The sequence below is a fragment of the Carassius carassius genome, chromosome 4, assembly GCF_963082965.1.
Source record: "Carassius carassius chromosome 4, fCarCar2.1, whole genome shotgun sequence".
Classification (NCBI taxonomy): Eukaryota; Metazoa; Chordata; class Actinopteri; order Cypriniformes; family Cyprinidae; genus Carassius; species Carassius carassius.
This window is the reverse complement of record NC_081758.1, coordinates 21,745,097-21,772,461: the sequence shown is the minus strand read 5'-3', so window position 1 is coordinate 21,772,461 and position 27,365 is coordinate 21,745,097. Positions and strand designations below refer to the sequence as shown.

Here is a 27,365-nt window from a genome sequence, read left to right as displayed (position 1 = left end):
ATGTTGAGCATTTAGGAGGACCTTAAAGGGATAGTTCACCCAAAAAAAGAAAGGCCCCTTTTTGGTTCCACAGACAAAAGAAAGGCATAGAGGTTTTGAATGACATGAGCTTTAAAACATTAAGCCTTAGCATTAAAATGTGTTCTAGAGGAGATGTATACAGTAGATGGAATAATAGAGAAACAAATTTGTGTGTGAGACACCTGTTGTGATGAGCAGCAAAGGAAGTGAGTTGTGTTTGCTTTGGCTACATGGCCTGTGTTCACATAGTGTCTCTGCAGTCTGGGATCATTTGCACTCACCCTCTTGGAGATCTATGAGGAATTTCGGACCACAGCTATGACAGTCCACTGAATGGACACACATCCACACTGTTGGCTCTGTAGTTTAGAAGTTACATTACAAGAGCAAGATGTGCTGCTCTTAAGGTCGGCTTATGCAGAATGGAGACCTTACCATTTGTAAGCTATAAGAGCGGCTAGGGGTAAACACACAGAGACTATTTAATTTCATATATTTTCTTTTTAATTATTCAATATGTATCAATCTAAATAAGTTACAATTCTTCAGAGAGTTTACAAAGCCTTGTAAATATACTTATCAGGTCAAATTTGCTCTGACAAGGCAGATATACTGTTTACAAAAAGAATTCTGTATATTTCACACAAGAAACAATGTTAAAATCAACACTAAGAAAAATGAAACCTCTACAAAAAAATCAATAAATAACATCACATCTTATGTTGATACATTTACTTACATCAGTATACAATTGCCATCATACCAAGCCTGAATAAAACCCTAGTTTTTTTTTTGGATGCACAAACCGTAGAGATGGTTTTAAATGGGACATCTCACATTTACATCTCATCATCATTACTGAATCATCACAAATGTTAAAAATATACTTTATTAAACTGATATATTATTGATAACCACCTCCTGACAAAGACAACGTTAAAAAAAATGTACATGTGCAATATAAATTGAACATAGCTTTTCAAAATCTTTTGCTGATAAGCAGACTGGCTTCTGTTGTGTATAAAATCATTTTTTGACTTATCTCAATAGCTATTAAACTTCTTGACAACCTCCCATCTTTTTGAATCAAAGAAATTGCTTTCCTCTGCAGTTTACCTTCATAGATGCAACAAAGTGCAAGATGAACGATGAAGAATCAGGCATGATTTGAGCAAAATCATCTTTTCTTTAAATATCTATTTAGCCTTCAAAAAGCATACAGTTTAACAATAAAGAGCCGGCTGTACAAGAAGACAGACATCAAAAGGTAATGCTAGAGGAGGCCCATAGTAGGGACTGATGTATTTTCCTGCTATTTAAGCATAAGTTTAAAAATCTTTTTCAAGCATCATGACAAGAATGGACACTTTTTAGAGTGGGTTTTATCAATCGAATCTTGAAGCCATAACTGTGAACACCAGTCGGACAACATTTGGTCATGAGGCACCCAGCAGCGCTTTCAATACTGTACATGGCAGTGTAAATCAAAAGAGCTGAAATTATTTTGGATTTTTATAATTAGTGGGACTAAAACCTATGAATGAAGTCAACTGATCAGAATATATAATAATAAATAAAAATTCAGTGTTTCAGCATGCAGCCAAATTTGATACATCAAGGCTTGCTGATACGTTGTAGACCGAGAGGAACATTATTTTAAAGCTCACATCAGTTTTGCATTCACCAGTGCCACCTGACAAAGTCTACAAAGAAGAAAGAACAGATGTTTATCAGTGTGTTCTACTGGACACTCTCTACAGGAAGATGAGGAAGCTATCATGAGTGAGAGTGTTGCATTTAAAGTAAGCACAGCTTCTGAGTATCACTCTTACTGTCCTCAATATCCCATAACCACTTCTCCCCATCGACCCAGCAGCTGTCCGGACTCAAGTCAGCTGACTATTTTCTACAAAACTGACAGGCTTCTACAGAGTTTTCCTCAAGATGAGTTTGGCAGGGAAAAATGTCTGTAGCTAAATAAAAAAAGACCCTTTTTCTTTACAGAGAGTCAAGAAGCCTTGCAAGCACTTCTCCAATAATTCAACTGTCCTGAGTTTACGAATTGAAGAGAAAGAGACATTTACAAGGAAGAAAACACTACAGCATGTCTATAAATATTTCAGGGTTCCTGGGATGGTGTTTGATGAGCTCCCAGACCAATTTGAGATGCAAATTCCTTTCCCGAATTTGAACACCCCAGCAGACGACTTGTGACTGCAGACTACGCTGCTGAGAAGTTGGATCTGATAGAGTCTTCCCGCAACTGACGGTGCTTCCCGATGTCACACTCTTCTCGAGGGGTTCTCCGTTCAATGGTTATCCTGTAATTTTTCCTGAGGAGCGAGGAAGATCAATATCATGAATGTAGATGATATTGTACGAGCAGCAATAATAATAATCTATAATATCTCAACAAATACAAGGGCACTTTAAGCAGAGCTGACATTGAAATGCCAGACACTTCATATCATTATAATTAGTACAACACATTAGGCTGTTTCATGAAAAAAAAAGAACTGTTTTCCGTGTATACCTAAAAAAGTAGAATGCCATAAGGAGAGCCGTTCCCAGAATTCCCCCTACTATTATCCCAGTCACTGCCGATACACCTAGTCCACCTGCTTAGGAAAGAAAAAGAGACCATTTCTAAGGAAAGCAGAACATCTTTATAATTTAGAGGTTCACCTACTGCAAGTTTACCACTGGTTTTTTTAAACTGGGGTCTGTAAGAAGTTGCTGTTATTACTATTATAAATAATAATAATCAAAATTGTTATTTATCCAAAACAACATAAAAATAATTGTGTCCTTTGCCATCTGTTGTCTTCATTTTGACTCATGTGCATATCGTGCTGTTAAAAATAAGTGTCAGTCTTAAAGCAGCAGAGGTAATTTACATGATGGGTCACTGTGTTTTGGATTTTGAGGCTCTGGTGCTGTTCGCAAGGAGAACCATTCCCTCTTAAAGCCTGGCATGATCTGGAAACTTCCATTGGTGCCAAAGTAGCTCATGACAGTCTGAAGGCATAAAAACACATTTATCATGGTGATTACTTAGCATTTCTTCATTTTGGCACAAATATTAACTAAATCCTACAACTAAATGTCTGAATTTCAGCTATCGTCCTGATCTGATTTGTGTGTGTGTGTAATAAAGGAGAGATGATTACATGCACATACCTCGTGCGTTCCTGCCTCTGGGTCTGTCATCCTAACGACAGAGAAATCCCCATTTCGGTCACCATTGGCATCTAGAGACACCTGGCCAGCAATGCCTGTATAACGAAATGTGAGGAATGAGAAAATTAATTAGTTTGAAGAGTCAAACATTCCAAGGAAAACACCAGCAAGGGTCGGCAAATTCCAGGTGGGCAATGCAACAGGAAATCTCATCCGCCATCCTGCCGTTTTTGACTGCAGAAATGGTAACTTCATCTGTACATCTGTGTTCCTGAATTCTTGAGATTTTTAAAATAGTATTTCATTTAACAGGAAAACGTGACCCTGTTCTTGATTATTCTAGCTGAGCGAATCTTGTTATTTCACGTTTAGTTGGTCATTGAGACGGGATTGGACTGCAGACTTGTCTGAGCACTTATTTTGGAAGGGAAGTTTAATGAATTACAGTGGCGAGAATACTGGCGAGCCCTCTGTTCACAACTACAATAATGGGAATCAAATGTGGCGAGTAATAATGGGAATCAAATGGGACTTGGTCAGTGTTAGGATTCCAGTGCTCTCTTTGCACAAAATATGTAGTATTATTTTCCTAATAATCTGTAATGTATCATTTAAAGGCCCCATGAAATGCATTTTTAAAAAATTATTTTATAATGTTTCCTGAGGTGCACTTAATTATATATAATAAAAATAATCATCATAAAATAAGCACTTAATAATAATAATCTTAAGTGGGGTTTTTTATCAAAAATTTCACAATTTAGATATAAATGGTCATTTTTCTATCCTGAATTTAGCCCTCTGATTTAAACGCTCAGTTGAAAGGGGCGTGTCTGATGTGAGATTTCAATGTAAACGCCCACTGCTATAATTGGTTTACATCTTTGCATACATAATTAGTATTACATGTGGAACTCTCTTGAAAGCTTTTACTGTGTTTTTAGGACAACAGCTGCCACTAGTTGTGAAAAGGGTTGATTATAGCATTATATTCAGAAGTGCTCCCGTAGCATCAAAGGTTGCAGTGCTGCACTATGGCCAAACACAGTCATGTCTACTGAGCACGATACAATGATCTCCTTATTGCAACACAATTTCTGCAATCTAACACTTTTACTATAATTAACACAGTGAAAACACAATGCTCGTTGAGACTCGTTGAGCAGTATAAACTGTGTCATTGATTATATCAGGATTGGTTTACATGCTTCTAACAGGAACAGTGTGAAGGTGATAATTTAGTCACTGGCTTGATTCACTTACGCATAAAAAGCAGTAAGGTACATTTATAAAATTTACATTTCTTTCTTTTCCTAAAAGTAGTAATGCTCTTGTGACTGATTAACAGACATCCTTGATTACAAACGATGTTAAGGGGCATGTCGAGGAGAAATCATGGTGTCTTGATTCTACTGATTTAAAATCCTGGCATTTCAGAAGGGTAGAAAGAATAATTCATGTTTTAAACTGAGAAGTTAGAGTTGAGTTTTGAAACTTGCAGTAGGATTTTATTGTGGAGTAACCTCTACATATTTACTTAATACATAAGTATCAGAAAAAAAAATTATTCTTCCAACCAATTTTACTTGTTTCCCTAACCATTTCTATATTAACCAAAAAGAAAAAAAAGGGATTGGCAAGGTTTTTTATGTTTTTGAAAGTCTCTGTGAAATATTATTACAATAAAAAATAATGGTTTTCGATCTGAATACATTCTTAAATGTATATTGTTCTTGTGATGGCAAAGCTAAATTTTCAGCACCATTACTCCAGTCTTCAGAATAATATTCTGATTATTAATATTGAAAACAGTTCTGCTACTATTTTTTTGTTTTGTGGAAACTGTAATAAAATATTTTCAGGATTGTTGATGAATAGATCGTTATTGAAAAATATAAATGTTAGATGTTAAAAGCCTTTACTGTCACTTTTGATCAATTACTGTGTGCTTTAGACAGGTCTTGAATCATACTACAAACTGAGTTTGCATATTTCATGCAGAGATCTCTCTTTTACACAGTGAACACATTCAGGGCCTTGTATTAATTTAATGCTTCACCCCTACCCAAGATGCACACATACAAAATCAGCCTGATTATCACAAGTGCAATGTTTGTTTTCCCATGCAATCATCCTATTCTGACACCGTCTGGCTGGTGCATCATGCAGACATGCTAATTAGTTTACTGACGAGATTGCTGCCACTGTTTACTTTCTCAGTCGCTGAACTTTAATCCAAAATTGAACCAGTCAACCCTCACATTTCTCGGAGTATATATTTGCATTTCAGAATTAAAGCTGCTGATTTATTTTTGCTATAAAATGCCAGTCCCGTCCAGCACAGACCAGTGTCAATAGCACTTCTGCGACCTGATTTCAAAACATTAAGTAAAGGGAAAAAATGAATTTTTTTGTGTGTGTGTGTGAATTACCTTCAAATGTTCTGTTCCACATGCTGTGCGTTATTTCCAGTCCATCCTTTTTGGTCAGACCATTGCTCTTCACCTCATGCAAGGCAAATGCATATAGAATCATAGCATCATGGAACCCCTCCATAAACATATTGACCTGCAATGTAAAAAAGAGGGGGTGGGGGTCAAAATAATGTGTCAGAAACACCTCTCTTCATCAGTGGAAAAAGGTAAAGGTTGACACTTTAACCCTCCATTGTCATATATTGGTCGAAAGAAATAGAGAAGTAATATTACTTCATGTAAAGGTTTCATTTATTTTTATATTTTCTCATTTCAATAATAAATCATTATCTTCATAATAAGAATAAATATTTATAAATGAGTAAACAAATTTACATATAATTATTACAATATATTATTAGAAAACTGTAACTAAAGTTTACTGTGAGAGAATCCAGAAGCAGTTCATCTATTGATATACTTAAGTTAAACTGCAAATGAACGAACAACTGCATAAAGTGTTTTTTAACATCAAGAGTGAATAAGGTGGAGAGGACCCATAAACAGCACTACACTGTTCAATGAAATGTTAAGTAATTAAGAAATAATACGGGCTACCCAGCTGCCATGAATACTGAAAAGCACATACTAATAGATGGTCGTTATGCAAGGGATTAATGGTCCGTTCCTGCCGCAGAGCTGTATGCTGCATGTGCACAGCCCAAGGCAAACAATAGTAAAACCTGGGGCTTAGTCAGTCTGCGACCCAGGGGAGATTCGATAACCGGCTGCCAAGATTACTGTATATTTACATTCACCCTCAAATGCCTAATAAGAGTGAAACAACAGGAAAAGCTGATATAGTCATATGACTGTTTATATACATATTCCTTTTTGGACGCGTGAACAGAGGTGAAATCTCCAAGCATTCAGAGCAAAACAAACCCTGTTGTGTTTTCAGAGCACAGCTTGCGATTCACCAACATCCAAACATTCCTCATGCTAAAAAATTTAATGCTTTCTCATGGTAAAACAAATCCTGCTGACATTTAACATCAGTCACTATTAATAACAGTTTGTGTAAAACTGATTCCATCTCAGACAGTTCAAGAATGTGATATGAAAGGGATTTAGAAGAGATTTTGATTACATTTCTATTATTTTAACTCCGTAACTTACTGTAAGGTTTTCTTAACTACTTTTTAGTGCCTGTTTAGCCTGCCCATTTCAGTTTTTGTTAATTAAAAAATAACCTATATTTTGACCAAAATCAGTCTTATTTATGAAGCTTATTCCATGTCCATTTAGTAGGCTATAATTCATATTACTTTTTCATTCTCTCTCTCTCTCTCTCTCTCTCTCTATATATATATATATAGTGTGATGCGTGTCCCGAAGCCTCATCAGCGTCGCCCTGGAAACACACGAGGAACACCAGGAAACCTTGTCACAGGCTGATTGGTCACAGCCGTCGGCAATCAAGCGGTGACTACATGAGCCGCAGCCACCTACACACAAGTGTGTGATCACTCCAGAAGATGTGATGCTAACGCTGCTTTCACTGTTCCTCTACAGAGAGCCCGTAACCGATCAGCACCTCACGCACTGACACGCCGCACTTGGAACACCGCCACAATCAGCGCACCAGCCAGTGAGCACTCCTGCACTTCCTTCTTCCAGTTTCACCTACCGGTCAATAAAACCACCCTCCGGGGCCTTTATTTTTGCTCTCCTTGCTGTTGTGTGATTCTTCACCCCGTTACACTGGTGGAGAATGTGGGCAGAAGCATGAAGGATCACCGACAGCCGCCCTTACCCTTAGATTTTTTTTTTCTCTCTTTGTGCCTTATCATGGAGGAACATCTAACCGAGGTCAGCATCCGCCAGCAACAAATTGTGGAGCACCTCGCTAGCCATCAGGGGGAGATGGAACACGAGCTTGCCCTCCTCCAGGCAGGCCGACACGCTCCGCCACCTGATCCCCATTTAGAGGCCGCGCAGCTGATACCAAAAATGACTGCCCACGATGATGTAGAGATGTTCCTGCAGATGTTCGAGAGCATCGCCACACGAGAGGGCTGGGAACGCCCGGGCTTGGCACGGCTGCTTGCCCCACTCTTAACTGGTGAGTCGCAGCGCACCTATTTCTCCCTCCCACCTGAGTCCAGTGAGAACTACGAAGAACTGAAGCGGGAAATCCTGTCTCGGGTGGGATTGTCGCCAATCGCCACGGTGTAACTCTTCTTTGACTGGGAATACAACACACGATTGCCAGCCCGGGCCCAAGCTGCAGAACTCTCCCGGCTCCCGGCATTGACTGCTGGCCAGGGATCCCACCGCTAGCCAGGTGGCAGAGCGTGTGGTAATTGACCAGCTCCTTCGTGCCCTACCCCGCCCCTACAGTCAAGCAGCAGGAATGCGGAATTGACTCTCGGCAGATGCGGCCCAACGACGAGAGGGTGGGGAGCGAGCGCCGCCATTTCCCCGGAGGGTGGTCCAGGAGCGATGCATGCCGGAGGGCACCTCACGGCCAGTGAGCAGGGAGGCGGTTCCAGGCGGCTCATGCCCAGGGTGGACAAACTCCTCGACCTGCTTGGGAGGGCCTGGTATATTTCCACCCTCGACCTGATCAAGGGGTACTGGCAAGTTGGACTCACTGAGGAGATCAAGCCCAAGACCACCTTCTCCACCCCAAGCGGCCATTGGCAATACCAGACCCTCCCATTGTCTTGAATGGGGCCCCTGCTACCTTCCAACGCATGATGGACATCCTTCTGCAGCCCCATCAAGCCTACGCCGCCGCCTACCTAGATGATGTCGTTGTCCACTCTGAGCAGTGGGAGGACCATCTGGAAGATCTCCGGAGGGTTCTGGGAGAGTTTCGGAAGGCTGGACTTACTGACAACCCCCGGAAGTGTCATCTCGCCCATACTGAGGCCAAGTACCTGGGGTTTCAGTTGGGATGCGGCCTGATTAAACCCCAGGAGAAGAAGGTGACGGCGATCCTCTCCGCGCCACGCCCAACCTCTAAGATGCAGGTACGGGCTCTTCTGGGATTGGCAGGGTATTACCGCTGTTTTATCTCTAACTTCTCCTCCTTAGCAGTCCCCACTGACAGACTTGACCAGAAAGGGGCAGCCGGAGAAGCCACCCTGGGGCCCCGCCGAGGAGGAGGTGTTTCGACGGATCAAGGCCACGCTCACATCAGAGCCAGTCCTACGGGCCCCCGACTTTAACTGCCCCTTTCTGTTACAGACGGATACCTAGGACACTGGATTGTGAGCCGTCCTCTCCCAGTTACAGGACGACGAGGAACATCCAGTGATCTACATCAGTGGATGGCCCGGGCGAAAGATACCAGTGCCTGGGTAACTCTGTGGTTCCTAGCGCTCCAGGACTTCCACTTACAACATCGAGCCGGGACAGTCAACGCCAACGTCGACGGGCTCTCCAGAAGACTGGATGCTAACACTGCTTTCACTGTTCCTCTAAAGAGAGCCTGTGACTGATCAGCACCCCACGCATGGATACACCGCACTTGGAACACCGCCACAATCAGCGCACCAGCCAGCGAGCACTCCTGCACTTCCTTCTTCCATTTTCACCTACCGGTTTATAAAACCACCCTCCGGAGCCTTTATTTTTGCACTCCTCGCTGTCGTTTGATTCTTCATCCCGTCACAATATATATATATATATGTATATATATACCGTATTTTTCAGACTATAAGTCAAACTTTTTTTCATATTTTGGCTGGTCCTGCAATCTATAGTCAGGTGCGACTTCTTTATCAAAATTAATTTGACATGAACCAAGAGAAAAAATTGCAGTCTACAGCCGCGAGAGGTCGCTCTATGCTGCTCAGTGCTCCTGTAGCCTACACTGAGCAGCATAGAGCGCCCTCTCGCAGCTGTAGACGGTAATGTTTTCTCTTGGTTCTTGGTTGTAAATAAATGCAACTTATAGTCCTTAAATATGTTTTTTTCTTCGTCATGATGTATTTTTGGACTGATGTGACTTATACAACCCGAATTCCGGAAAAGTTGGGACGTTTTTTAAATTTTAATAAAATGAAAACTAAAAGACTTTCAAATCACATGAGCCAATATTTTATTCACAATAGAACATAGATAACATAGCAAATGTTTAAACTGAGAAAGTTTACAATTTTATGCACAAAATGAGCTCATTTCAATTTTGATTTCTGCTACAGGTCTCAAAAAGGTTGGGACGGGGCATGTTTACCATGGTGTAGCATCTCCTTTTCTTTTCAAAACAGTTTGAAGACGTCTGGGCATTGAGGCTATGAGTTGCTGGAGTTTTGCTGTTGGAATTTGGTCCCATTCTTGCCTTATATAGATTTCCAGCTGCTGAAGAGTTCGTGGTCGTCTTTGACCATTTTTTTGACGTATTTTTCATTTAATGATGCGCCAAATGTTCTCTATAGGTGAAAGATCTGGACTGCAGGCAGGCCAGGTTAGCACCCGGACTCTTCTACGAGGAAGCCATGCTGTTGTTATAGCTGCAGTATGTGGTTTTGCATTGTCCTGCTGAAATAAACAAGGCCTTCCCTGAAATAGACGTTGTTTGGAGGGAAGCATATGTTGCTCTAAAACCTTTATATACCTTTCAGCATTCACAGAGCCTTCCAAAACATGCAAGCTGCCCATACCGTATGCACTTATGCACCCCCATACCATCAGAGATGCTGGCTTTTGAACTGAACGCTGATAACATGCTGGAAGGTCTCCCTCCTCTTTAGCCCGGAGGACACGGCGTCCGTGATTTCCAACAAAAATGTCAAATTTGGACTCGTCTGACCATAAAACACTATTCCACTTTGAAATAGTCCATTTTAAATGAGCCTTGGCCCACAGGACACGACGGCGCTTCTGGACCATGTTCACATATGGCTTCCTTTTTGCATGATAGAGCTTTAGTTGGCATCTGCTGATGGCAAGGCGGATTGTGTTTACCGACAGTGGTTTCTGAAAGTATTCCTGGGCCCATTTAGTAATGTCATTGACACAATCATGCCGATGAGTGATGCAGTGTCGTCTGAGAGCCCGAAGACCACGGGCATCCAATAAAGGTCTCCGGCCTTGTCCCTTACGCACAGAGATTTCTCCAGTTTCTCTGAATCTTTTGATGATGTTATGCACTGTAGATGATGAGATTTGCAAAGCCTTTGCAATTTGACGTTGAGGAACATTGTTTTTAAAGTTTTCCACAATTTTTTTACGCAGTCTTTCACAGATTGGAGAGCCTCTGCCCATCTTTACTTCTGAGAGACTCTGCTTCTCTAAGACAAAGCTTTTATAGCTAATCATGTTACAGACCTGATATCAATTAACTTAATTAATCACTAGATGTTCTCCCAGCTGAATCTTTTCAAAACTGCTTGCTTTTTTAGCCATTTGTTGCCCCCGTGCCAACTTTTTTGAGACCTGTAGCAGGCGTTAAATTTTAAATGAGCTAATTAAGTGGATAAAAGTGTAACATTTCTCAGTTTAAACATTTGCTATGTTATCTATGTTCTATTGTGAATAAAATATTGGCTCATGTGATTTGAAATTCCTTTAGTTTTCATTTTATTAAAATTAAAAAAACGTCCCAACTTTTCCGGAATTCGGGTTGTATCTCAAAGTATAATAAATAATGTTTTTAATTCCTCCATAGTTTTTAATACCATTCTAACAGCAGTGATTAAACCAAAACAAGCCCTGCATGATTAGAGTGAATGTAACTCATCCTCAGGTGACACTGGACTGTTTCTACCAAAAAGCCTGTTTCTGTTTATTTGGGCTGATTAATTTCAGGTTCTGGCATGAAAAGGTGCAACTGCATGAAAGTTTCCTCTCCCCGGTGAAGAATTACCCAGTGGAGTCTTACTGTCACTACCAGCTGTACTGCAATGACAGAAATATCACGATGTCATCTACAGTATAGAGAAACAAATATGAAATATGAAAAATAAAGTAATAAATAATCTACTTGGGCATAATGTTTATATTCACACTAGATTTTTATTTAATTAATTTATTCATCTCTTTGCCTATTTCCTCATATAACGGAACCAAAAAAAAAAACCTTGTACCACATTTAAACTATACTGCATTGCTTATATATATATATATATATATATATATATATATATTTCTGCTGAAATTAATTTATGAATTAATAAAAAAATAAAATGAAATTAAAAAAAAAAAAAGTGTATAAAATGTGCAATACATTTTGTGCCATTGGGTCATGTACTTATGTCTGTTTGTTTTTTATGTCACATTTCCTCATTTATATATATTTTTTCATGTTTAAGTCCTCCATAGCGACCTTTTCTTTCTGACCAAACTTTCTCTGAGCATTATTTACGATGAATTAAAAGATTATACAGAGAAACGCGATAAAGGTTTACATGAGAGAATTTCATTGGTTGTTAACTTGTGTCTGAAAACAGCGACAACCTTCATTGTTGATCAAATGGAGATGATTGAAGCAGAACGAACTGTCTGTAATAAGTCTGTGACTTCCTTTGTTTGTCTCAGTTTAGTCATTCGGCAACAGTGTGTTTAGATCCTGTGAGATGGTTTTAGGGGCCCTTAATGGTCAGCAAAATGGTTGACTTCATATCTTGTTCTAGATAAGGGTTGTTGAGAAGGAAAGGAAAGAAGCAACCATGGGTGGCCTTAAATTCATATGCAGTCTAGTGCATTGAGTTTGATCATGAATGTTCCCAGTTCCTTCACTGATCCTATTTTTCAGGTTGAACTGTTTTTTTAATAACTTTAATAACCTCTGCTCAAGTACAGGCAGATATGTATATCATATATAGATATATATACTTCATTAGTTGAAAGCTGACCCTGAATTGACTCGACTTTAGCTTTGATTAGATAATATACACCTGAGAAGATTGGTATTTTGGAAATGCTAAATCTGTGAATAGAATTTGTGAAGATTAATTGAACCTCAGTGGTTCTGTCATGCTGGAACTTGATAAACTGCAGTGACGCACAATAAAGGGCGAGCCGAAGAGGAAAATAAGTAACAAATCAACCTGAGGGCCAACAGATGACAACTATTAGTTAGTAAGATAAAATACATGTCAGTCTGACTCAATTCATACTTTGGTTCTTTTGAAGAGATTTTTCTCAGCTAGAAAAAGGAGTTAATGATTCTGAGGAATGTTGCCTGTTTTTAGGATCATTTCAAAACCTTTTCTTCCGAGAGGATTTTGCAAATGGAAGATACAGAATAAAGTTTGAAGAAATCCAATCGATCACATAAAACATGAAATTCATTATACTGTAAAACATAAAACATGTTCATAATGACTGTGGTAATCCAACACACCCACCTACTGGTCATCAGTGCATAAAAATGCTTAACATTTTGAGTCGCTAAGGAACTATGAATGACAGTATCTTAGGATCTAAAACAGCACTTTTTAAAATTACCATATTTTTCAAATCTTTTAAAGGTCTTACTTTGTAGCTGGATTATCCTGTACAGTCGACCTTCTAGAATGCTAACAGTGGAAACTGTCACTTCTCCAGCAGATTTATGTTCTGCATATGGGGGCTCTTTGCAAATGAGTATGGCTGCATTTCCTGGCAGCTAGTATGAATCGCTAAAATTTGTGTGGATGCTCATAAGAACGCCACTCACTGGAAGCCAATTCCAACAAATGTATCACCTTCCTTAATGAATAAAGTGAGCATTCTTCTTTCAATTCATTAATTCAGCATGAACACCGCTGTCAGAAAAAAAACAGTGCACATTCAAGCGGGAGCTAGTTGTATTCGGCACACTGAAGTCCTGACATTCATATTTGGAATGAGAACAGTCTTTGTCTAAATACTTTTCTGTATATATGATGGTCTTCCCCTAAAAAAGGTCCAGCTCAAGACTTTTGTGGCTCCTACTGATACAGCAATTGAGTCAGTCAAAAGTGGCAAGGCCCCCACTGAGGTTATTAACCTTGGCACTGCGATTCATCCACAGTTGTTTGTTTCAGAAAGACAGTTCCCACTGTCTTCCTTAGAAAAGCTTTGATAGTTTTTCAAAGGAAGCTGACATGATGGGAAAGAGCCAGACCAAAATATGGGGCCTGTATGGAATGCCAAGTCAGCCCATTCAAAGACACTTAAAGTGTGAATGCACCATATTCTGACTTTTAACTGGGTTAATAAATGAATCAGCTGCTCTTTGAACCATGCAGGCCAAAAAACATAAGGAATTGCAGGAGTGACCGATTTGCCTGAATAATGTTCACAAGGGGTAATGAGGATGCAATATTTTCATGGTTGGATGTTTTTTTATTAATCTCGTTTGCATTTCTACCCAACACTTCAAATATCAAATGTATAATTTGTACACGCTACAGGTAAATTTTTTTTTTATCGAACGTGTGTGTTTGTGTGTGTGTGTGTATCTATATATATATATATATATATATATATATATATATATATATTTAACAAGGTGTTGGATAATTTAAATAAAAAAAACTTGAAAATGTGAATAGAATAATTAAATATCCAATAACAACAGACATACAATAATAAAAAACAACTCTAATATCAGCTGATAACCAATATAGTACCAATATATCGTGCACCCCGCAAATTCTCATTTATCAAAAGGATGAAGAAAATATTTGTAGGAATTTAGATCTGCAAAGACCTTGACCAAATAGTTCTGAAATCCAATACAATTCGTAAATGCAATTGGCTTTTGAACATGACATTATATTCAGAATTTTTGTTTCAAAGACTCACGTACAGCACTGCAGCCTTCGCAGACAGGGATGTCTGACTGCTGTAGTGACTTTTTCATTTCCATGGAGAAATCTTCAAACTTTGTCTTTGTTGACCTAAGCAACGTTACAGTGTTGAGAAAGCTGTAGGCAGCCTTGGCCTCATTGTCATATTTGTCTCCTCTCCTCCAGGATCCATCCCCTGTAAAATAATGTTGTATTTTCATTGTATGTCATGTTCACATGAGCGTATCGCAAGATTTGCCATAGAAAAGTACATCTCTTAACATACGGACATTATACAAGCATGTTTGGCCTGTTTCTGCTGATAAAACCTCATTGACAATGGCTGAAATATCTACTCTTGTTATGTTTGCTGCAACAATGGCACTTTTAGATATACACAAGAACATCAGAGGAACATCCTGGACCTGCAACCAAGACAATAACCAAGGCACTATTGTGTTGAGCCAAATATCTCTTGAATGTAATCTCTATCAAGCAGAAGAGCTGGGCTTCTTTTGCAGTTCAGTGTAGATAGCGTCATTGTGTTAGAGGGTCAATCTCGTATGACTATGGCTCATCCTGGGAACTGAGATAAGCTCTGTAATCAGTGTGCAACAACCATAAGTACAGTAGTGGAGCTTTACCGTAGGAAGAGGAGTTGTAAAGTTCAATGTTGAAGAAAATGTGGCTGTCGCTGGTTAATTTTCGTCGATGGGCTGCCAGCATTAGGTCTCTTACCGTGTCCGCCTTGGCACACATGATCACCACTGCAAAACGTGAAAGAACAGAATGTGATGTCATTTAAAACTACTAATTTAGGGTACCACCCCCACCAATGCCCACCTGGTTCATGTTTATAATGTTTAAACTGCATTTATGACTAGGGTTCCCTAGTGAAAATGCATTGATTTTGTGCTACTTATACTACAAATACATTTACATATGTATGCACTCAATAAAAATACACTGCATTTGTAGTTTTGGTATACTAAACTGGTATACTTAAAGTCTGCTAAACTGGAACAACTAACTTTGTGCTAACTTTGTGTGTAGAGCCCGACCGATATATCGGCCAGCCGATATTATCGGCCGATATAAGCTAATTGCATTTAAATCGGCATCGGCATTTATAACGGCCGATGAAACATGAGAAACAGAGTCTCATGCTTCACTCATGTTATGAGTGTTGCATAGTGTGCCCAGACGTCCAACAGCGCCAGACGTCCACTACAGAAGAAAGCGATCAACTGTTTTGACGGTGAGTCTGTCGTTCGTCATGTGAAATGATTGTAGATTTAGTTCATACCCTGTATATAAAAACTGTGTGGTAGTTCTAGCTAACGGTCCTATCATTATTACTTCTAAATATTCTGTAACATCACTTACAGCCGCTAATGCATTGCTATATTAGATTAGCCACAAAGCTAATACCATGTTTATCAGTGGAAGAGCGCGAACGTTAATAGGAGGTCAAACTATAACGTTAGCGTTTAACTTATTCTTATTCTATTGCGGTGTGATTCCCACATAATGACCGCGTAATTGGGCCTTTCACACAGGACGCGGTATGCACGGCGCTTGCCGCTGGGCTCAGCGTTGCCCTTCAGATACAACGCGATTTGCGCTGCGCTATGGCATAGGCGGAGTTTTAAAAACGTTTAGCGGGAGCTCTTTCATAGTCTGTTCCTCCTCCTTTCGGTCAGCAGCAAACATGTATCTGTCCCGTTGTAAGAAGCGAGCGATAGCGCTAGTCCTGCTGATGAGAATTAAGAGAGAAGCAAGGAAGAAGAGGCTACCCTCAGGTCCAGAGAACAATTTGGTGAATTCAGGCTGGTTACGTTACTCTAACGCTAATAGCTTCCTTTTTAGCAAGCCCCTTAAATGCTTGCTATTAACTTGTTTGAAGGTGGTTCTTCTCAAAATTGACAGCGGTGTGTTCATGACACTAACGTTAACCATTCAACTTCGAATTGATTCCGTAATCTTCCGGTAATAGTAGGCAAGACGATGTTTTGATTCAGACTGCACAAAGAGAAGAGGAGAAGATATACGGGTCTGTTGTGAATGTGTCTGTGAGAGCAAATATAGTGTAGTTACAGTAACTACAGTAGGTGCGTCAGAAATGATTAAACCAGAGGGGACATGTAAATAAATGTGAGCTGAACAAGTGCTTTTTTTTTTTTTTTTACATATTGTTTCAAAGCAGCTTTACAGACATAACAGGAAAATGTTGAAATAATATTGTTAAATATAAGTAGGTAATACCTATTGCTTGACAAATAAAAAAAATATATATATTTATCATTTTTGCCTATGTAGGAGATCCCAGTTTATTATTATTATAATTCTAATGATGACATGAGTAATGATAAATGGTGATATTATTAATACACATGCTTATTCTTTCTCTGTCTCTCTTTCTGCCTACAGATGGCTGAAAAAGGTGAATGCTGTAGCAGCAAAGTGTGGGACTACTTCTGCAAATACTTTAACTTTAGTATTATAATTTATTTACAGTAAACACACAGACTGTTAAAACCAGCTTCAACTGGAAGAAAGTAAAAGTGTTAAATGTTTAAAACCAGACTGTTTTTTGATAATTAAAAAATATATACTTTTGATGTGCAATTGTTTAGTCATTGAGACTGTAATCTAAGGCTTTTTTTTTAACATAGTCCATTCTGGAAAATGGTTTATACAGCCCACATACATAGAACAGGCAGATATTTTGCTATTGAATGTTGTGTAAATGCAGTTTATAGGAAATGGGTCTAATATCCAGATTATTTTTAAAATCAAAATATCGGCTTATAAATCGGCTCTTTTCGAGTTAATATCGGCATCGGCCCCCAAAAATCCATATCGGTCGGGCTCTATTTGTGTGTACTTTAATTGTGCAGAAGTGGTGCTGAGGTCCAACTAAAGACATGCTAACGTACACTATTAAATATCTTGCATATGATATTTTACAGCGATCATACAATCCTTATTAATAGTGCTATTAAAACACATTTTAATCAATATTAAGAAATGTGCATTGTGCAATAGATAAATACTCCAAATAATGTTTAATTCAAATTTTATATCAGTAAGTCTTAAGTGACGTGTCAATAAATATGGATTTGAAGTATGTGTGGTAGTTTTTTGTTTTTTTACTAAGGTTGATAACCAAGATAATTAGAAATAATAATACAGTAACGACATGATTTTCATAATATTTTGGTTCTGTTAACAGTTCTCACATGTGCTTTCCACCGATGAGAAAGGAAAACTATACTAACATACTGAGAAATTGTTACCTGTGTTACTATTTAGCACAAACTTAAAGCACACACAGCAAAGTCAGATTCTCGAGCAAGTTACTTTTTAAAATTCTTTTCATTTTACATTTTTGTTCTTTTCATGAAAATACCTGTACAGTGTGACCAGTGATGTTTGATTCCTAAGTGAAAGACTCATAAGACATATTCTTTTTAATGAATCAAAATTTACAACTATTTAATCAGTTGGTGTACTTTCTCATTCTGACTCAATTACTGAAATTATTTTTGCCATTTACAACTCCATGAACCAAAAACTAATACAATGCCATGGTGTATTTATATGAGATGAAATTTAATTTTTTTGCTTTTAGTATAAATATGTTGGCCTTAAGGATATCTATAAGCAAGTGTTCTCTAAAACACTGACAACAATTGCGCTTAAATGACTTAAAAGCATTCAAAACGTATAGTCTCTCACTTCAACGGATCAATGATTTTAATGAAATCTTTCTAGGCAAGGCAAGTTTATTTATATAGCACATTTCATACACAATGGTAATTCAAAGTGCTTTACATAAAAGAAAATAAAAGAATTAAAAAAAATCACAACAATAAAGCAAGGAATTTAAAAGCTTTAAATGATTTAAAAAACTATTTTAAAAAGCTTGAAATGGTTAAAAAAAATGTAAAAAAGAATCCTGGCAGCTTAAAAAGGTTTAAAAATGAATTTAAAACAGTTAAGAATATAAAATGATTATACATATAGTGTGCAATCAGTTTGGGAATTGCACAGTGCTCACTCAATAAATGCACAGTTAAACAAATTAGTTTTGAGTCTGCATTTAAATGTGACTAATGTTTTAGCACATCTGATCTCTTCTGGAAACTGGTTCCAACTGCGGGCAGCATAATAACTAAAAGCAGACTCCCCTTGTTTTGTGTGAACCCTGGCATTTCTAACTGACTCGATCCTAATGATCTGAGTGCTCTGTTAGGTTTATATCCAGTGAACATACCTATGTATTTAGGTCCTAGGCCATTGAATGATTTATAAACAAGTAAACATACTTTAAATCAATCCTAAATGTAACTGGAAGCCAGTGTAAGGACCTGAGGACTGGTGTGATATGCTCAGATTTTCTGGTTCAAGTCAGAATCCAGGCAGCAGTGTTCTGGATGAGCTGCAGCTGTCTAATGGTCTTCTTGTGAAGGCCATTGAGGAAACCATAACAATAGTCTAACCTGCTGGAGATAAAGGCATGAACAAGTTTCTCCAAGTCTTGTCTGGAAACAAATGCTTTGACATGACTACTAAAACTAAAGTCCATCTCCAGAATCACACCAAGATTCCAAGATTGATTTTTAGTAGTTCGACCCCAAAGTATGCATTCACCTTGAGAACTTCATCTTTGTTTCCAATTGCAATGACTTTAGTTTTCTGCTTGTTTAACTGAAGAAAGTTCTGGCACATCCAACTGTTAATTTCATCAGTGCATTGGCAGAGGGAGTAAATGGGGCTGTAGTCATTTGGAGATAAGGCTATGTAAATCTGGATATCATCAGCATAGTTGTGATAGGCAATTTGGTTCTTTTTCATTATTTGACTTAGTGGGAGCATATACAGGCTAAACAAGAGCAGTGCAAGAATTGAGCCTTGTGGGACTCCACATGTCATGGACGTCCACTTAGACTTATGCTCTCCTATACTCACATAGTAACCTCTCCCTTCTAAGTATAACCTGAACCAATTGATTACCATCCCATAAAGCCAGACCCAGTTTTCAAGTCTGTCTAGTAGTATGTTATGATTGACAGTGTCAAACACAGCAACGCGATCTAGTAGTACCAGCATTGATATTTTGCCAGAATCAGAATTTAAGTGAATATCATTTGTTACCTTAATGAACGCTATCTCTGTACTGTGATGCAGTCGGAAACCGGATTGAAATTTTTACCGGTATCCTTTTGAGTTTAAGAATTTGTTAAAGACTACCTTTTCAATAATCTTGCCTATAAAAGTAAGATTAGATATTGGTCTTTAATTGCTCAAAATGGTGTTATCAAGATTGCGCTTTTTCATTTTCAAGGGGCTTAACAACAGCAGTTTTCATGGAGTTTGGAAACGTCCCAGAAAGAAGTAAGGCATTCACCACTTCTAAGAGATCTGCCTCCAAACAGTTAAATATGTGGGAAGTGTGTCAAAATAGCAGGTTGACAATTTTAAGGTGCTACAATATATCTTCCAAAATGTTGCTATCATTTGCTTCAAAAGCAGGCATAGTGTCTTCTTTTTGATATTCCGGTTGTATCTGTCTGACCTCTGCATAACTTGAGGATGTGCTAATCACCTTCCTGATATTAATGATCTTGTAAGAAAAGAACCAAGCAAACTCTTTCTACACTTCAGCTCCTCATCAGTTTTTCTGAACAGTCAAATGCTCTCTACAATCTGAAGCCTTAAACTGGCCTTAAACTGTAAAAGACACTAAAGCGGAGACCAAAAATTGTCATTTGTTTACACATTGATTATTATATATATGGCAAACAGTATCTATTTCATTATATAGAGGTTAGGGAGCAATTCAGACACTTTAAATTTAGTGACATTAACATTAGGGAGAATGAAGTCTGGTTTTCGTGTCAGTGTCATGTGATCCTCCAATTCTACACAGAATCCTGTATTTTAAAGCACACTGGAGGAGATTGAACATCATAAACTGACTGTTTCAGTTGAAATTATGTCAACACATTGAATAACTTAAGTGGGACTTGTGAGACCTAAATCAATTAATGACTGGTTGTTCGTATGATAATACTGTATGTACTGGAATGAATCGTTAATTTCCTTAGGATTCTCTTTTCTATTTATGGCAGACAAAACAAAGAACTGTGTTCTTGTAAAAGTTTCACAGACCACAAATCCAAAATGTAAATTAAGTAATTAGAGTCTTGATCCAGAGAATGTGCACAGTGCTGTTAATTTAAGATCAGTTACTATATGACCTTTATGCTAATGGCCAGTTTTACAAAAGCATGTGGTATTGATTCAATTATGTAAGCACAGGCTCGTAAGTACCATAGAATAATCTTTTTGACCTGGCCTAACGGAAACACAGTTTGAGGTACAAAATATTTTCCCATGGAGCAAAAATAAATAAACAAGCAAGCAAACAGAGATTTTTTTTTTTAGTTGCAAAGTGACCCATAAATAGGAAGATTCAGGAGATTGGAACTTTCCCCACAGCTCAGTCAGTGTAATGCCCTGCTTGAAATATCCTCAGCTGAGTGGGACAAACTTCACCTCAGTATTCCTGCACTATAGCACCCTTTAATTACAGAGCGCACAGCACACTACAGGCCCTGTGTTCACTCTGCAGTGATTCCATGGGGTACAGCTCCAGCCAGCAATATTTCAAAAATCTGGATTTTCCCACTGACACTAGTTACAAATGAGCTGAGGAATGCAAAGAGGCAACACATGGCACACTTACTGTTAGTTATGCCGCATTTAATGCACCTGGGGGTCTATATACACTGATAAAAATGATTCTGTGGTGAAGTACGGAAAAACAAATGTAAATTATACATGAAATAATTTAGTTCAGGCAAGTAAATTCTGCATCATGCACTGGGGCATGCATAATTAATAAGGTTTAAAAAAAAATTGTTGCGTTTACACTGTTTTATGGTTGCTTTTGTTGTTAGGTTTAGTAACTTGCTGTTTTGTAACATCTGGGGTTCATTTTCAACTCAGAATGACCCATTCATATACTCTAGCCACTGACTGTTAATTTCATTTGGGTCTTAACTATATTGTGTAGACATATTGTATTAGAAAGTGTAAAGCTGTCTACTGCCTTGTTTACTTGGATGTTTTAAAGTCAAGGGTCTCCAAACTCGGTCCTGGAGGGTCAGTGTCCTACAGAGTTTAGCTCCAACTTGCCTCAACATAGTAAGACCTTGATTAGCTGCTTGTATGTTTAATTAGGGTTGGAGCAAAACTCTGCAGGACACGGCCCTCCAGAACTGAGTTTGGACACTCTAAGTGAACAATGTGCTTTAATAGCATTGCTTTTTTCAGTGCTATGTTGTTAAAATAAAGTTTACAAACAATGATTGCTTAAAATGTACTAGTATTGCTGAATTAACTTCAAATGATTAAGTAGAAATTACTCAATATACTCTATATTGCAAAGTTAAATATACTTATTCTCTTTAATTTTACATAATTCTATAATAAAATGTACTTGATGTGGGCAAAAACGTTCAAAAGATAAAAATTAAGTAAATTTTATCTTTTGTTTTTTCTTTCAGTATAGAAGCATATTGTGAATGTGCACATGGAAATAATACTGTTGTGCAACTTCTGCTATATCGCTACTTAGTATAAGGGTTTACTGTCTTGCCCCTTGGTCCGACTTTGACAGCACAGCAGAGAATGCTAAATAAGCAGAGCTATAATGACATACTTCTGCCTTAGTAAATTCACTTCCTGAGGACCACTCTGCAGGTTTCCAAAAAGTCAGTTTGGGGTTCTGTGCTCACATCACTCACTGTCAAAACACTGCAACACCGTATGCCATCCTCATTAAAGTGCCTTATCTTCTGACATTTAGCCTCAGTGTAGATCATTACTTGGAATTTTATTTACACAGTCAACAGCCAGATCTCTGTCATTCTTATCTGCTTAAGTCTGATGCCACACGTCAGTTTCCAGGTCCAAACATTCTATCAGATATCAAAAGCAAACATCAAACTGTGCTATTATTCACTCGCAGTGAGCTGTAGTACCACCCAAACATCATGATTCCTGACCTCCTGACCTTTGAAATCTCAGTGTCCAGGGCGCCGTGAGTCCAGAGACTGTAGTGTACACTGTGCATTTTTAAAAGCTTGTCTTTAATGTGTGACATGAATAAACAGTGCTCATCAATAGCTGTCAAGACAGAATTCTCAGTTGCAACGAGTAGAGGCTTGGACATTCATCTGTTGTGAAGCCCTTAAGTTGATTCTGATTGGCTAAGACGCAGTTTTGAAATTTTACAAAGGTTTTGCTTTTCACAATCTTTCAAGACACAGCAACTAAAACACAGTTTTAAATCCGCGATCATGTGCAGGCTGGGCCATGTTATTAAAGTTATCTGTATTTTATTACTTTCACCTGTGCCAATCGACACGCTGCAGCCTCCTGCAACAGGTTGAAAGCTGCTTAACGCAGATTGACAACAAACAAAAACAAGGGCATCGCAATGGCCAAATGAATCAAATCAGGCGTCACAGCTGCTGGAGAAAATCCCAATGACGTCCTCTAAAGATGCAGGCTGCAGGCAAAGAAAAACTATTTGGCAATCTCCGCTGACTTCTGATTATGAGAAACTGTGTGAGAGAGTAGATAATGATGAATGCTGTTATTATAAGCAGTAAACATAAATCAACTTGCTTACATGCTCGTTCTGCAGATAAATGACACCTTAGGAGTGGATTCGTTGAATAAAAATGTGCAGTTTAATGTTACACTATAGAAGATGCTTGAAACAGATGTCAAAGTTTGCCTGAGTGTTTGGGTGGTGGCCTGAAAAATGCATCCCATCACTGAGATTCCAAATTCAAATCTCTGCATGGCCTGTGATGGGCAGATCAAAGGAAGTATACATGTCATCATACGAGGAGCATTCCATACTTGTACCTTTACAGTTGCTGTGGGGGACTGCATGTCAATGACCTTTAGCTGCTGTGAACTGGTAGAAAATGGAAAGAATTATAAAAAAGCCGAGAGGAGTAACCCTGGCATTGTTAATGTCAAAACAGCCCCAAGACAGCATTAACCTTCTAACCTGCTTCAGTCATCCCATACTGACATTTTCAGAATTAGTGCAACATTCCTTTACTGTCCAGCATTCATGCAATATGCTTTAACTTGAGAAACCGAAGATGTTAATTTCAATGCACAGGACTGTCTTAGGAAAGTGATACAGGGGACTGCGTCTTCTGCAGGGCCCCTGTATTTAGGCATATCTGTAGATTTTCTAAAATCGACAACATTCTTGCTAAGAATGTAAGAAATGCACTGTTGTGTTTATGAAACAGGATCTGTAAGGAGGTGCACAGTCAGCCTTTCTGAAACAGCACAGATTTGGGGCAGGATATGATGTTCGAAATCAGGCTAAAACAGCAGACAGTTCATAGTTTTGACAGCAGGCATATCTTTTAGCACCACAAGGTGTCCAACACCAATACTAGCAGTGCGCTCCAGGCAGAGTGTATCCTCTCTGGTTATTAAGAATCAGCCAGGCAGACAGCGCATGACTTTACCCGCCATGAGAAAAGCTGTTAAAAAGTGCTCGAGGATGTATAGAGGAGTGCTAAAGCCTACAATTGTTCCCCAAAATTCCAACAGCTCAGTGTTGACTGCCTGTCAAAATTCTGATCATTTTTTCCACAAGCTTTCATATGGAGTGCAACTGACCTCTTGTCTATCTTTACAGACCGGGAGCCCAAGGAGATCAGGAGATGTTTAAAACAGCCCTAGTTAGAAAAATATCTGCATTTGTAAATGTTCTATATCGCTCTTGTACGTTGCACCATCTTTGGCTGTTTAACATGATGTGGATTAGGACTGCTGTTCGCTTTAATGCATTTTCATTTGATGTAAACACCACTTCCAGAAAACTAAGCTCCAGTTTCAGTTTAAACTAAAAGTCTCTTAATAACATAAGGAAATGTGTTGACCAGGGGCAACACCTTAGCAATCCACCCTCTTGACCTGTGAATACCTGAGGTGAGTCACAACTCACTGCAGAGAACAAGCTGCTGGTGAAAAGCTGCCGCTGATTTTTTAGGAATGTTTTTCAAACGTAATATTTCCAAACAATTCAAACATGTCAGTTACGTACCCTTACGGTCACATCATTTAAGTACCCATCAACACCAAAGCTGAAATGTGTTTAAACCATATTACACACACATAATTTCTTTATAGAAATTCAATTACCAGGTATGAAAGGCTGCAAACAGCATATATATGTATATATATATCACATACAGTGATTGTTTTCGTTTTATGTCTAATTGACGGCAATTCTGCTTAAAATGATGTAGGTGTTCTTAACAAATCTGATCCCAAGGCCCATGCCCACTCCCATGTCCCTAATACATTATTCATTTGCAAAAAGGTTGTCCTGTAAGCGTGTTATTCTGACTGTATCTGGAAACATGTAATCTTTTCTATTTAGTATCAATGTGGATTACTACCACTTGGGGTATTGTCTAATAGTAAAGATCTAAACTGGTAAATGAAAGGTAATGGGCTCAAACCCAACAAAATGCCATCCATTCCACTTGTGCAAACTAGCACTTTCTGGCAAGAAACTTCATCCTTTCTGCATCTATGGCAAGCTGTTTTATTTCCTTTTGTCTTTACTAATAAAACCTGAGTAGTTACTGTTTACTAGTGGAAGAGAAGAAACCAGAACTAGCACCTAATGAATAGTTACTAGTAAAACGGAAACAGGTACAGCAACGACTGGAATACATACTAATCTGAGATGAATGGCTGATAATGATAATAACAGAACCACAGACCCCCATGCAATTTAATGACAAAAACGTGCAATTTTGTCACAGGAATCAGTTATAGTGCATATAATGAATACTAGTGACCTACTATAAGACTAATTAAGTAGCCTATCTATAGGCATGAACGTCAAATCTGAAACACTGATAGGCTATTTAATGAAAAAGAAACAAAGAAACAAAAGTAGACAGAGATTAGATTCGTTTTATGGAATAACTGTTAAAACGGCTTGCCATAAAACATTTGGTAAAAGACAGAGAAGTAAACGAGTAGTCTACCTTCGCTCCCATAGACGGACGTGATGATCCCGTCGGCGTCTACCCTCTCCTCGTTCGAGTTTAACACGGCGAAATCTGTGGCGATGTGGTAGTACTCTGAGAGCACCGTGAAAACCCCCTCTATCGTAAAGTAACAGTTTCTCTCGTCTTTATCATCGTCGTAAATCAGAGATGCAGTTCTCCAGCCGAAACGTCCGAACATCGCCTGAAAGGTCTCAGCCATCTTCAGGTAAGTTGGAGCGATTCTTGTGAGGTGCGAGTACTCGGTGGTTTTCGAGTTGAAGCCGGTGGCCAGAGCACCTGCTGAGATCACGGGGATGTTCCAGTGCGATGCCACTCTGACCACGGACGCGGCGCTGTACTCACACACCGGACCGAGGACCAGGTCGGGACGCTCGTCTCTCTGCTTGTCCACGAGCGCGTACAGAGCGTCCATCCCGCACGAGGAGTTCGCATACTGCACATTGAATGTCAATCCTGCAAACGGCTCTGCTCTGCCGAGGGTTTGTATCGCGTACTCGATAGCCGGAGAAACTCTCTGGTAGGAGAACATGTATGTGTTGTTGTGAGGCAACATGACCATCACGTCGATGTTGTCAGTCAGTGCACTTGTCCTGCCAGGCATCATGAACACTACCCAAATGGACAGACATAGTGACATGAAACATGACATCTTTAACACCAATAAAGGAAGTAACGTTAGCTGATGGTTTTTTTTTCTTGCAAAGCTTTTGAAAGTTTCCCCCCCAAGTAGAATGTTGTATAAATTAAGACGTATCCTTAATTAAATTTAGTGTGGCATAATCCCACTCTTTCTGTTTATAAGTTTATAAGCTGTGTCGTGTGTGTCTGTCCTGTGAGTCTCTCCAGAGCCACTCTCTCTTCTCCTGTTTGGAGCCTTCTTTGGGTCTCTGTCTAACTCTCCGCTTGCCTGTGTAATTACTCTCGTTAGGATGTGTGAAGTGTGCGGCTCGGCTGGTCAACCACACACGCTGCAGTCTAGGGGCAATTTTCAAGCATCCTTTCATTATTATTCATGCGTCATTGCTGCGCAGCCCGCCCCCTCCTTAAAGCTACAGCGTCGCAATGAATTCATGAATCTCACTTTAGTCGAGATTAATGGTCAAGGTAGCATTAATATAAAAATATAAAAATAAGATTTTATTATAGGCCTAAAGCAAATTTAAAGACAACACATGTGGATCCAAATTAAGCCATACATAAAATGTAACAAAGCCCTTAACCAAACAATAAAACGAATGAAAACTGGATTGATATGTTCCCTTTTTTAGTCCCAGTCATTAATCTAGCAATAGGACTGGTGTGGCCAACGTCAGTCCTGGAGAGCCACAGTTTTACAGAGCTATGCTCGAACCCTAATTAAACGCACTTAAACCAGCTAATCAAGCTCTAAAGAGTTGCTAGAAATCTACAGGTGAGTTTTTATCAAGGTATGAGCAAAACACTGCATGACTGCGGCTCTCCAGGACCGACATTGGTCACTCTGCTATAGCATTTTAGACTGATGTACAGTAATCTAGTAATTATTCCCTTACAGTACAGTGACATGAATCAAAAACATCATACTTCATAGTATCAAAAACAAGAATACGTAATTGTCCAAATAGTACTCCTCTCATGAAAGTTAGCAAAATAATCCCTATTTTGTGTATTGCAGACTATGGGCATTCACTATACAGGGAATAGTTAATAAGCTATGTCAACGTTTATGGACACATTAAATGTTTCCCCAACTGTAAGTATTTTTTTTTTACCCATAATTGTATTGAGAAATTACCCCTTTGTTAATTATGTTTGCTTTCACTTTCCAATGCTGATTGGAACTTTAATCAACTCATTCAGAGATG

At 38.8% G+C, this 27,365-nt stretch overlaps 2 protein-coding genes across 3 annotated transcripts in view; one reads left to right on the top strand and one right to left on the bottom strand.

Annotated features, from left to right (window-relative positions):
* The window catches only part of arid3c (AT rich interactive domain 3C (BRIGHT-like)), a 169,200-nt gene that overhangs the window by 38,197 nt on the left and 103,638 nt on the right, over positions 1–27,365 (top strand). The gene's annotated exons all lie outside the window — the stretch shown is intronic.
* On the bottom strand, positions 510–26,474 carry npr3 (natriuretic peptide receptor 3). 2 transcript variants are annotated; one of them, XM_059547887.1, is made up of 8 exons: positions 25,498–26,474; positions 15,028–15,150; positions 14,404–14,579; positions 5,634–5,769; positions 3,202–3,296; positions 2,919–3,039; positions 2,555–2,642; positions 510–2,354 (listed from the first exon to the last, which is right to left on the bottom strand). In XM_059547887.1, the coding sequence occupies exons 1-8, from the start codon at positions 26,168–26,170 to the stop codon at positions 2,243–2,245; spliced, it is 1,524 nt and encodes a 507-aa protein (XP_059403870.1). In that variant the 5' UTR covers positions 26,171–26,474; the 3' UTR covers positions 510–2,242. The 2 variants fall into 2 exon arrangements, with proteins under 2 accessions (XP_059403870.1, XP_059403871.1); XM_059547888.1 differs by having other exon boundaries at positions 2,555–2,639.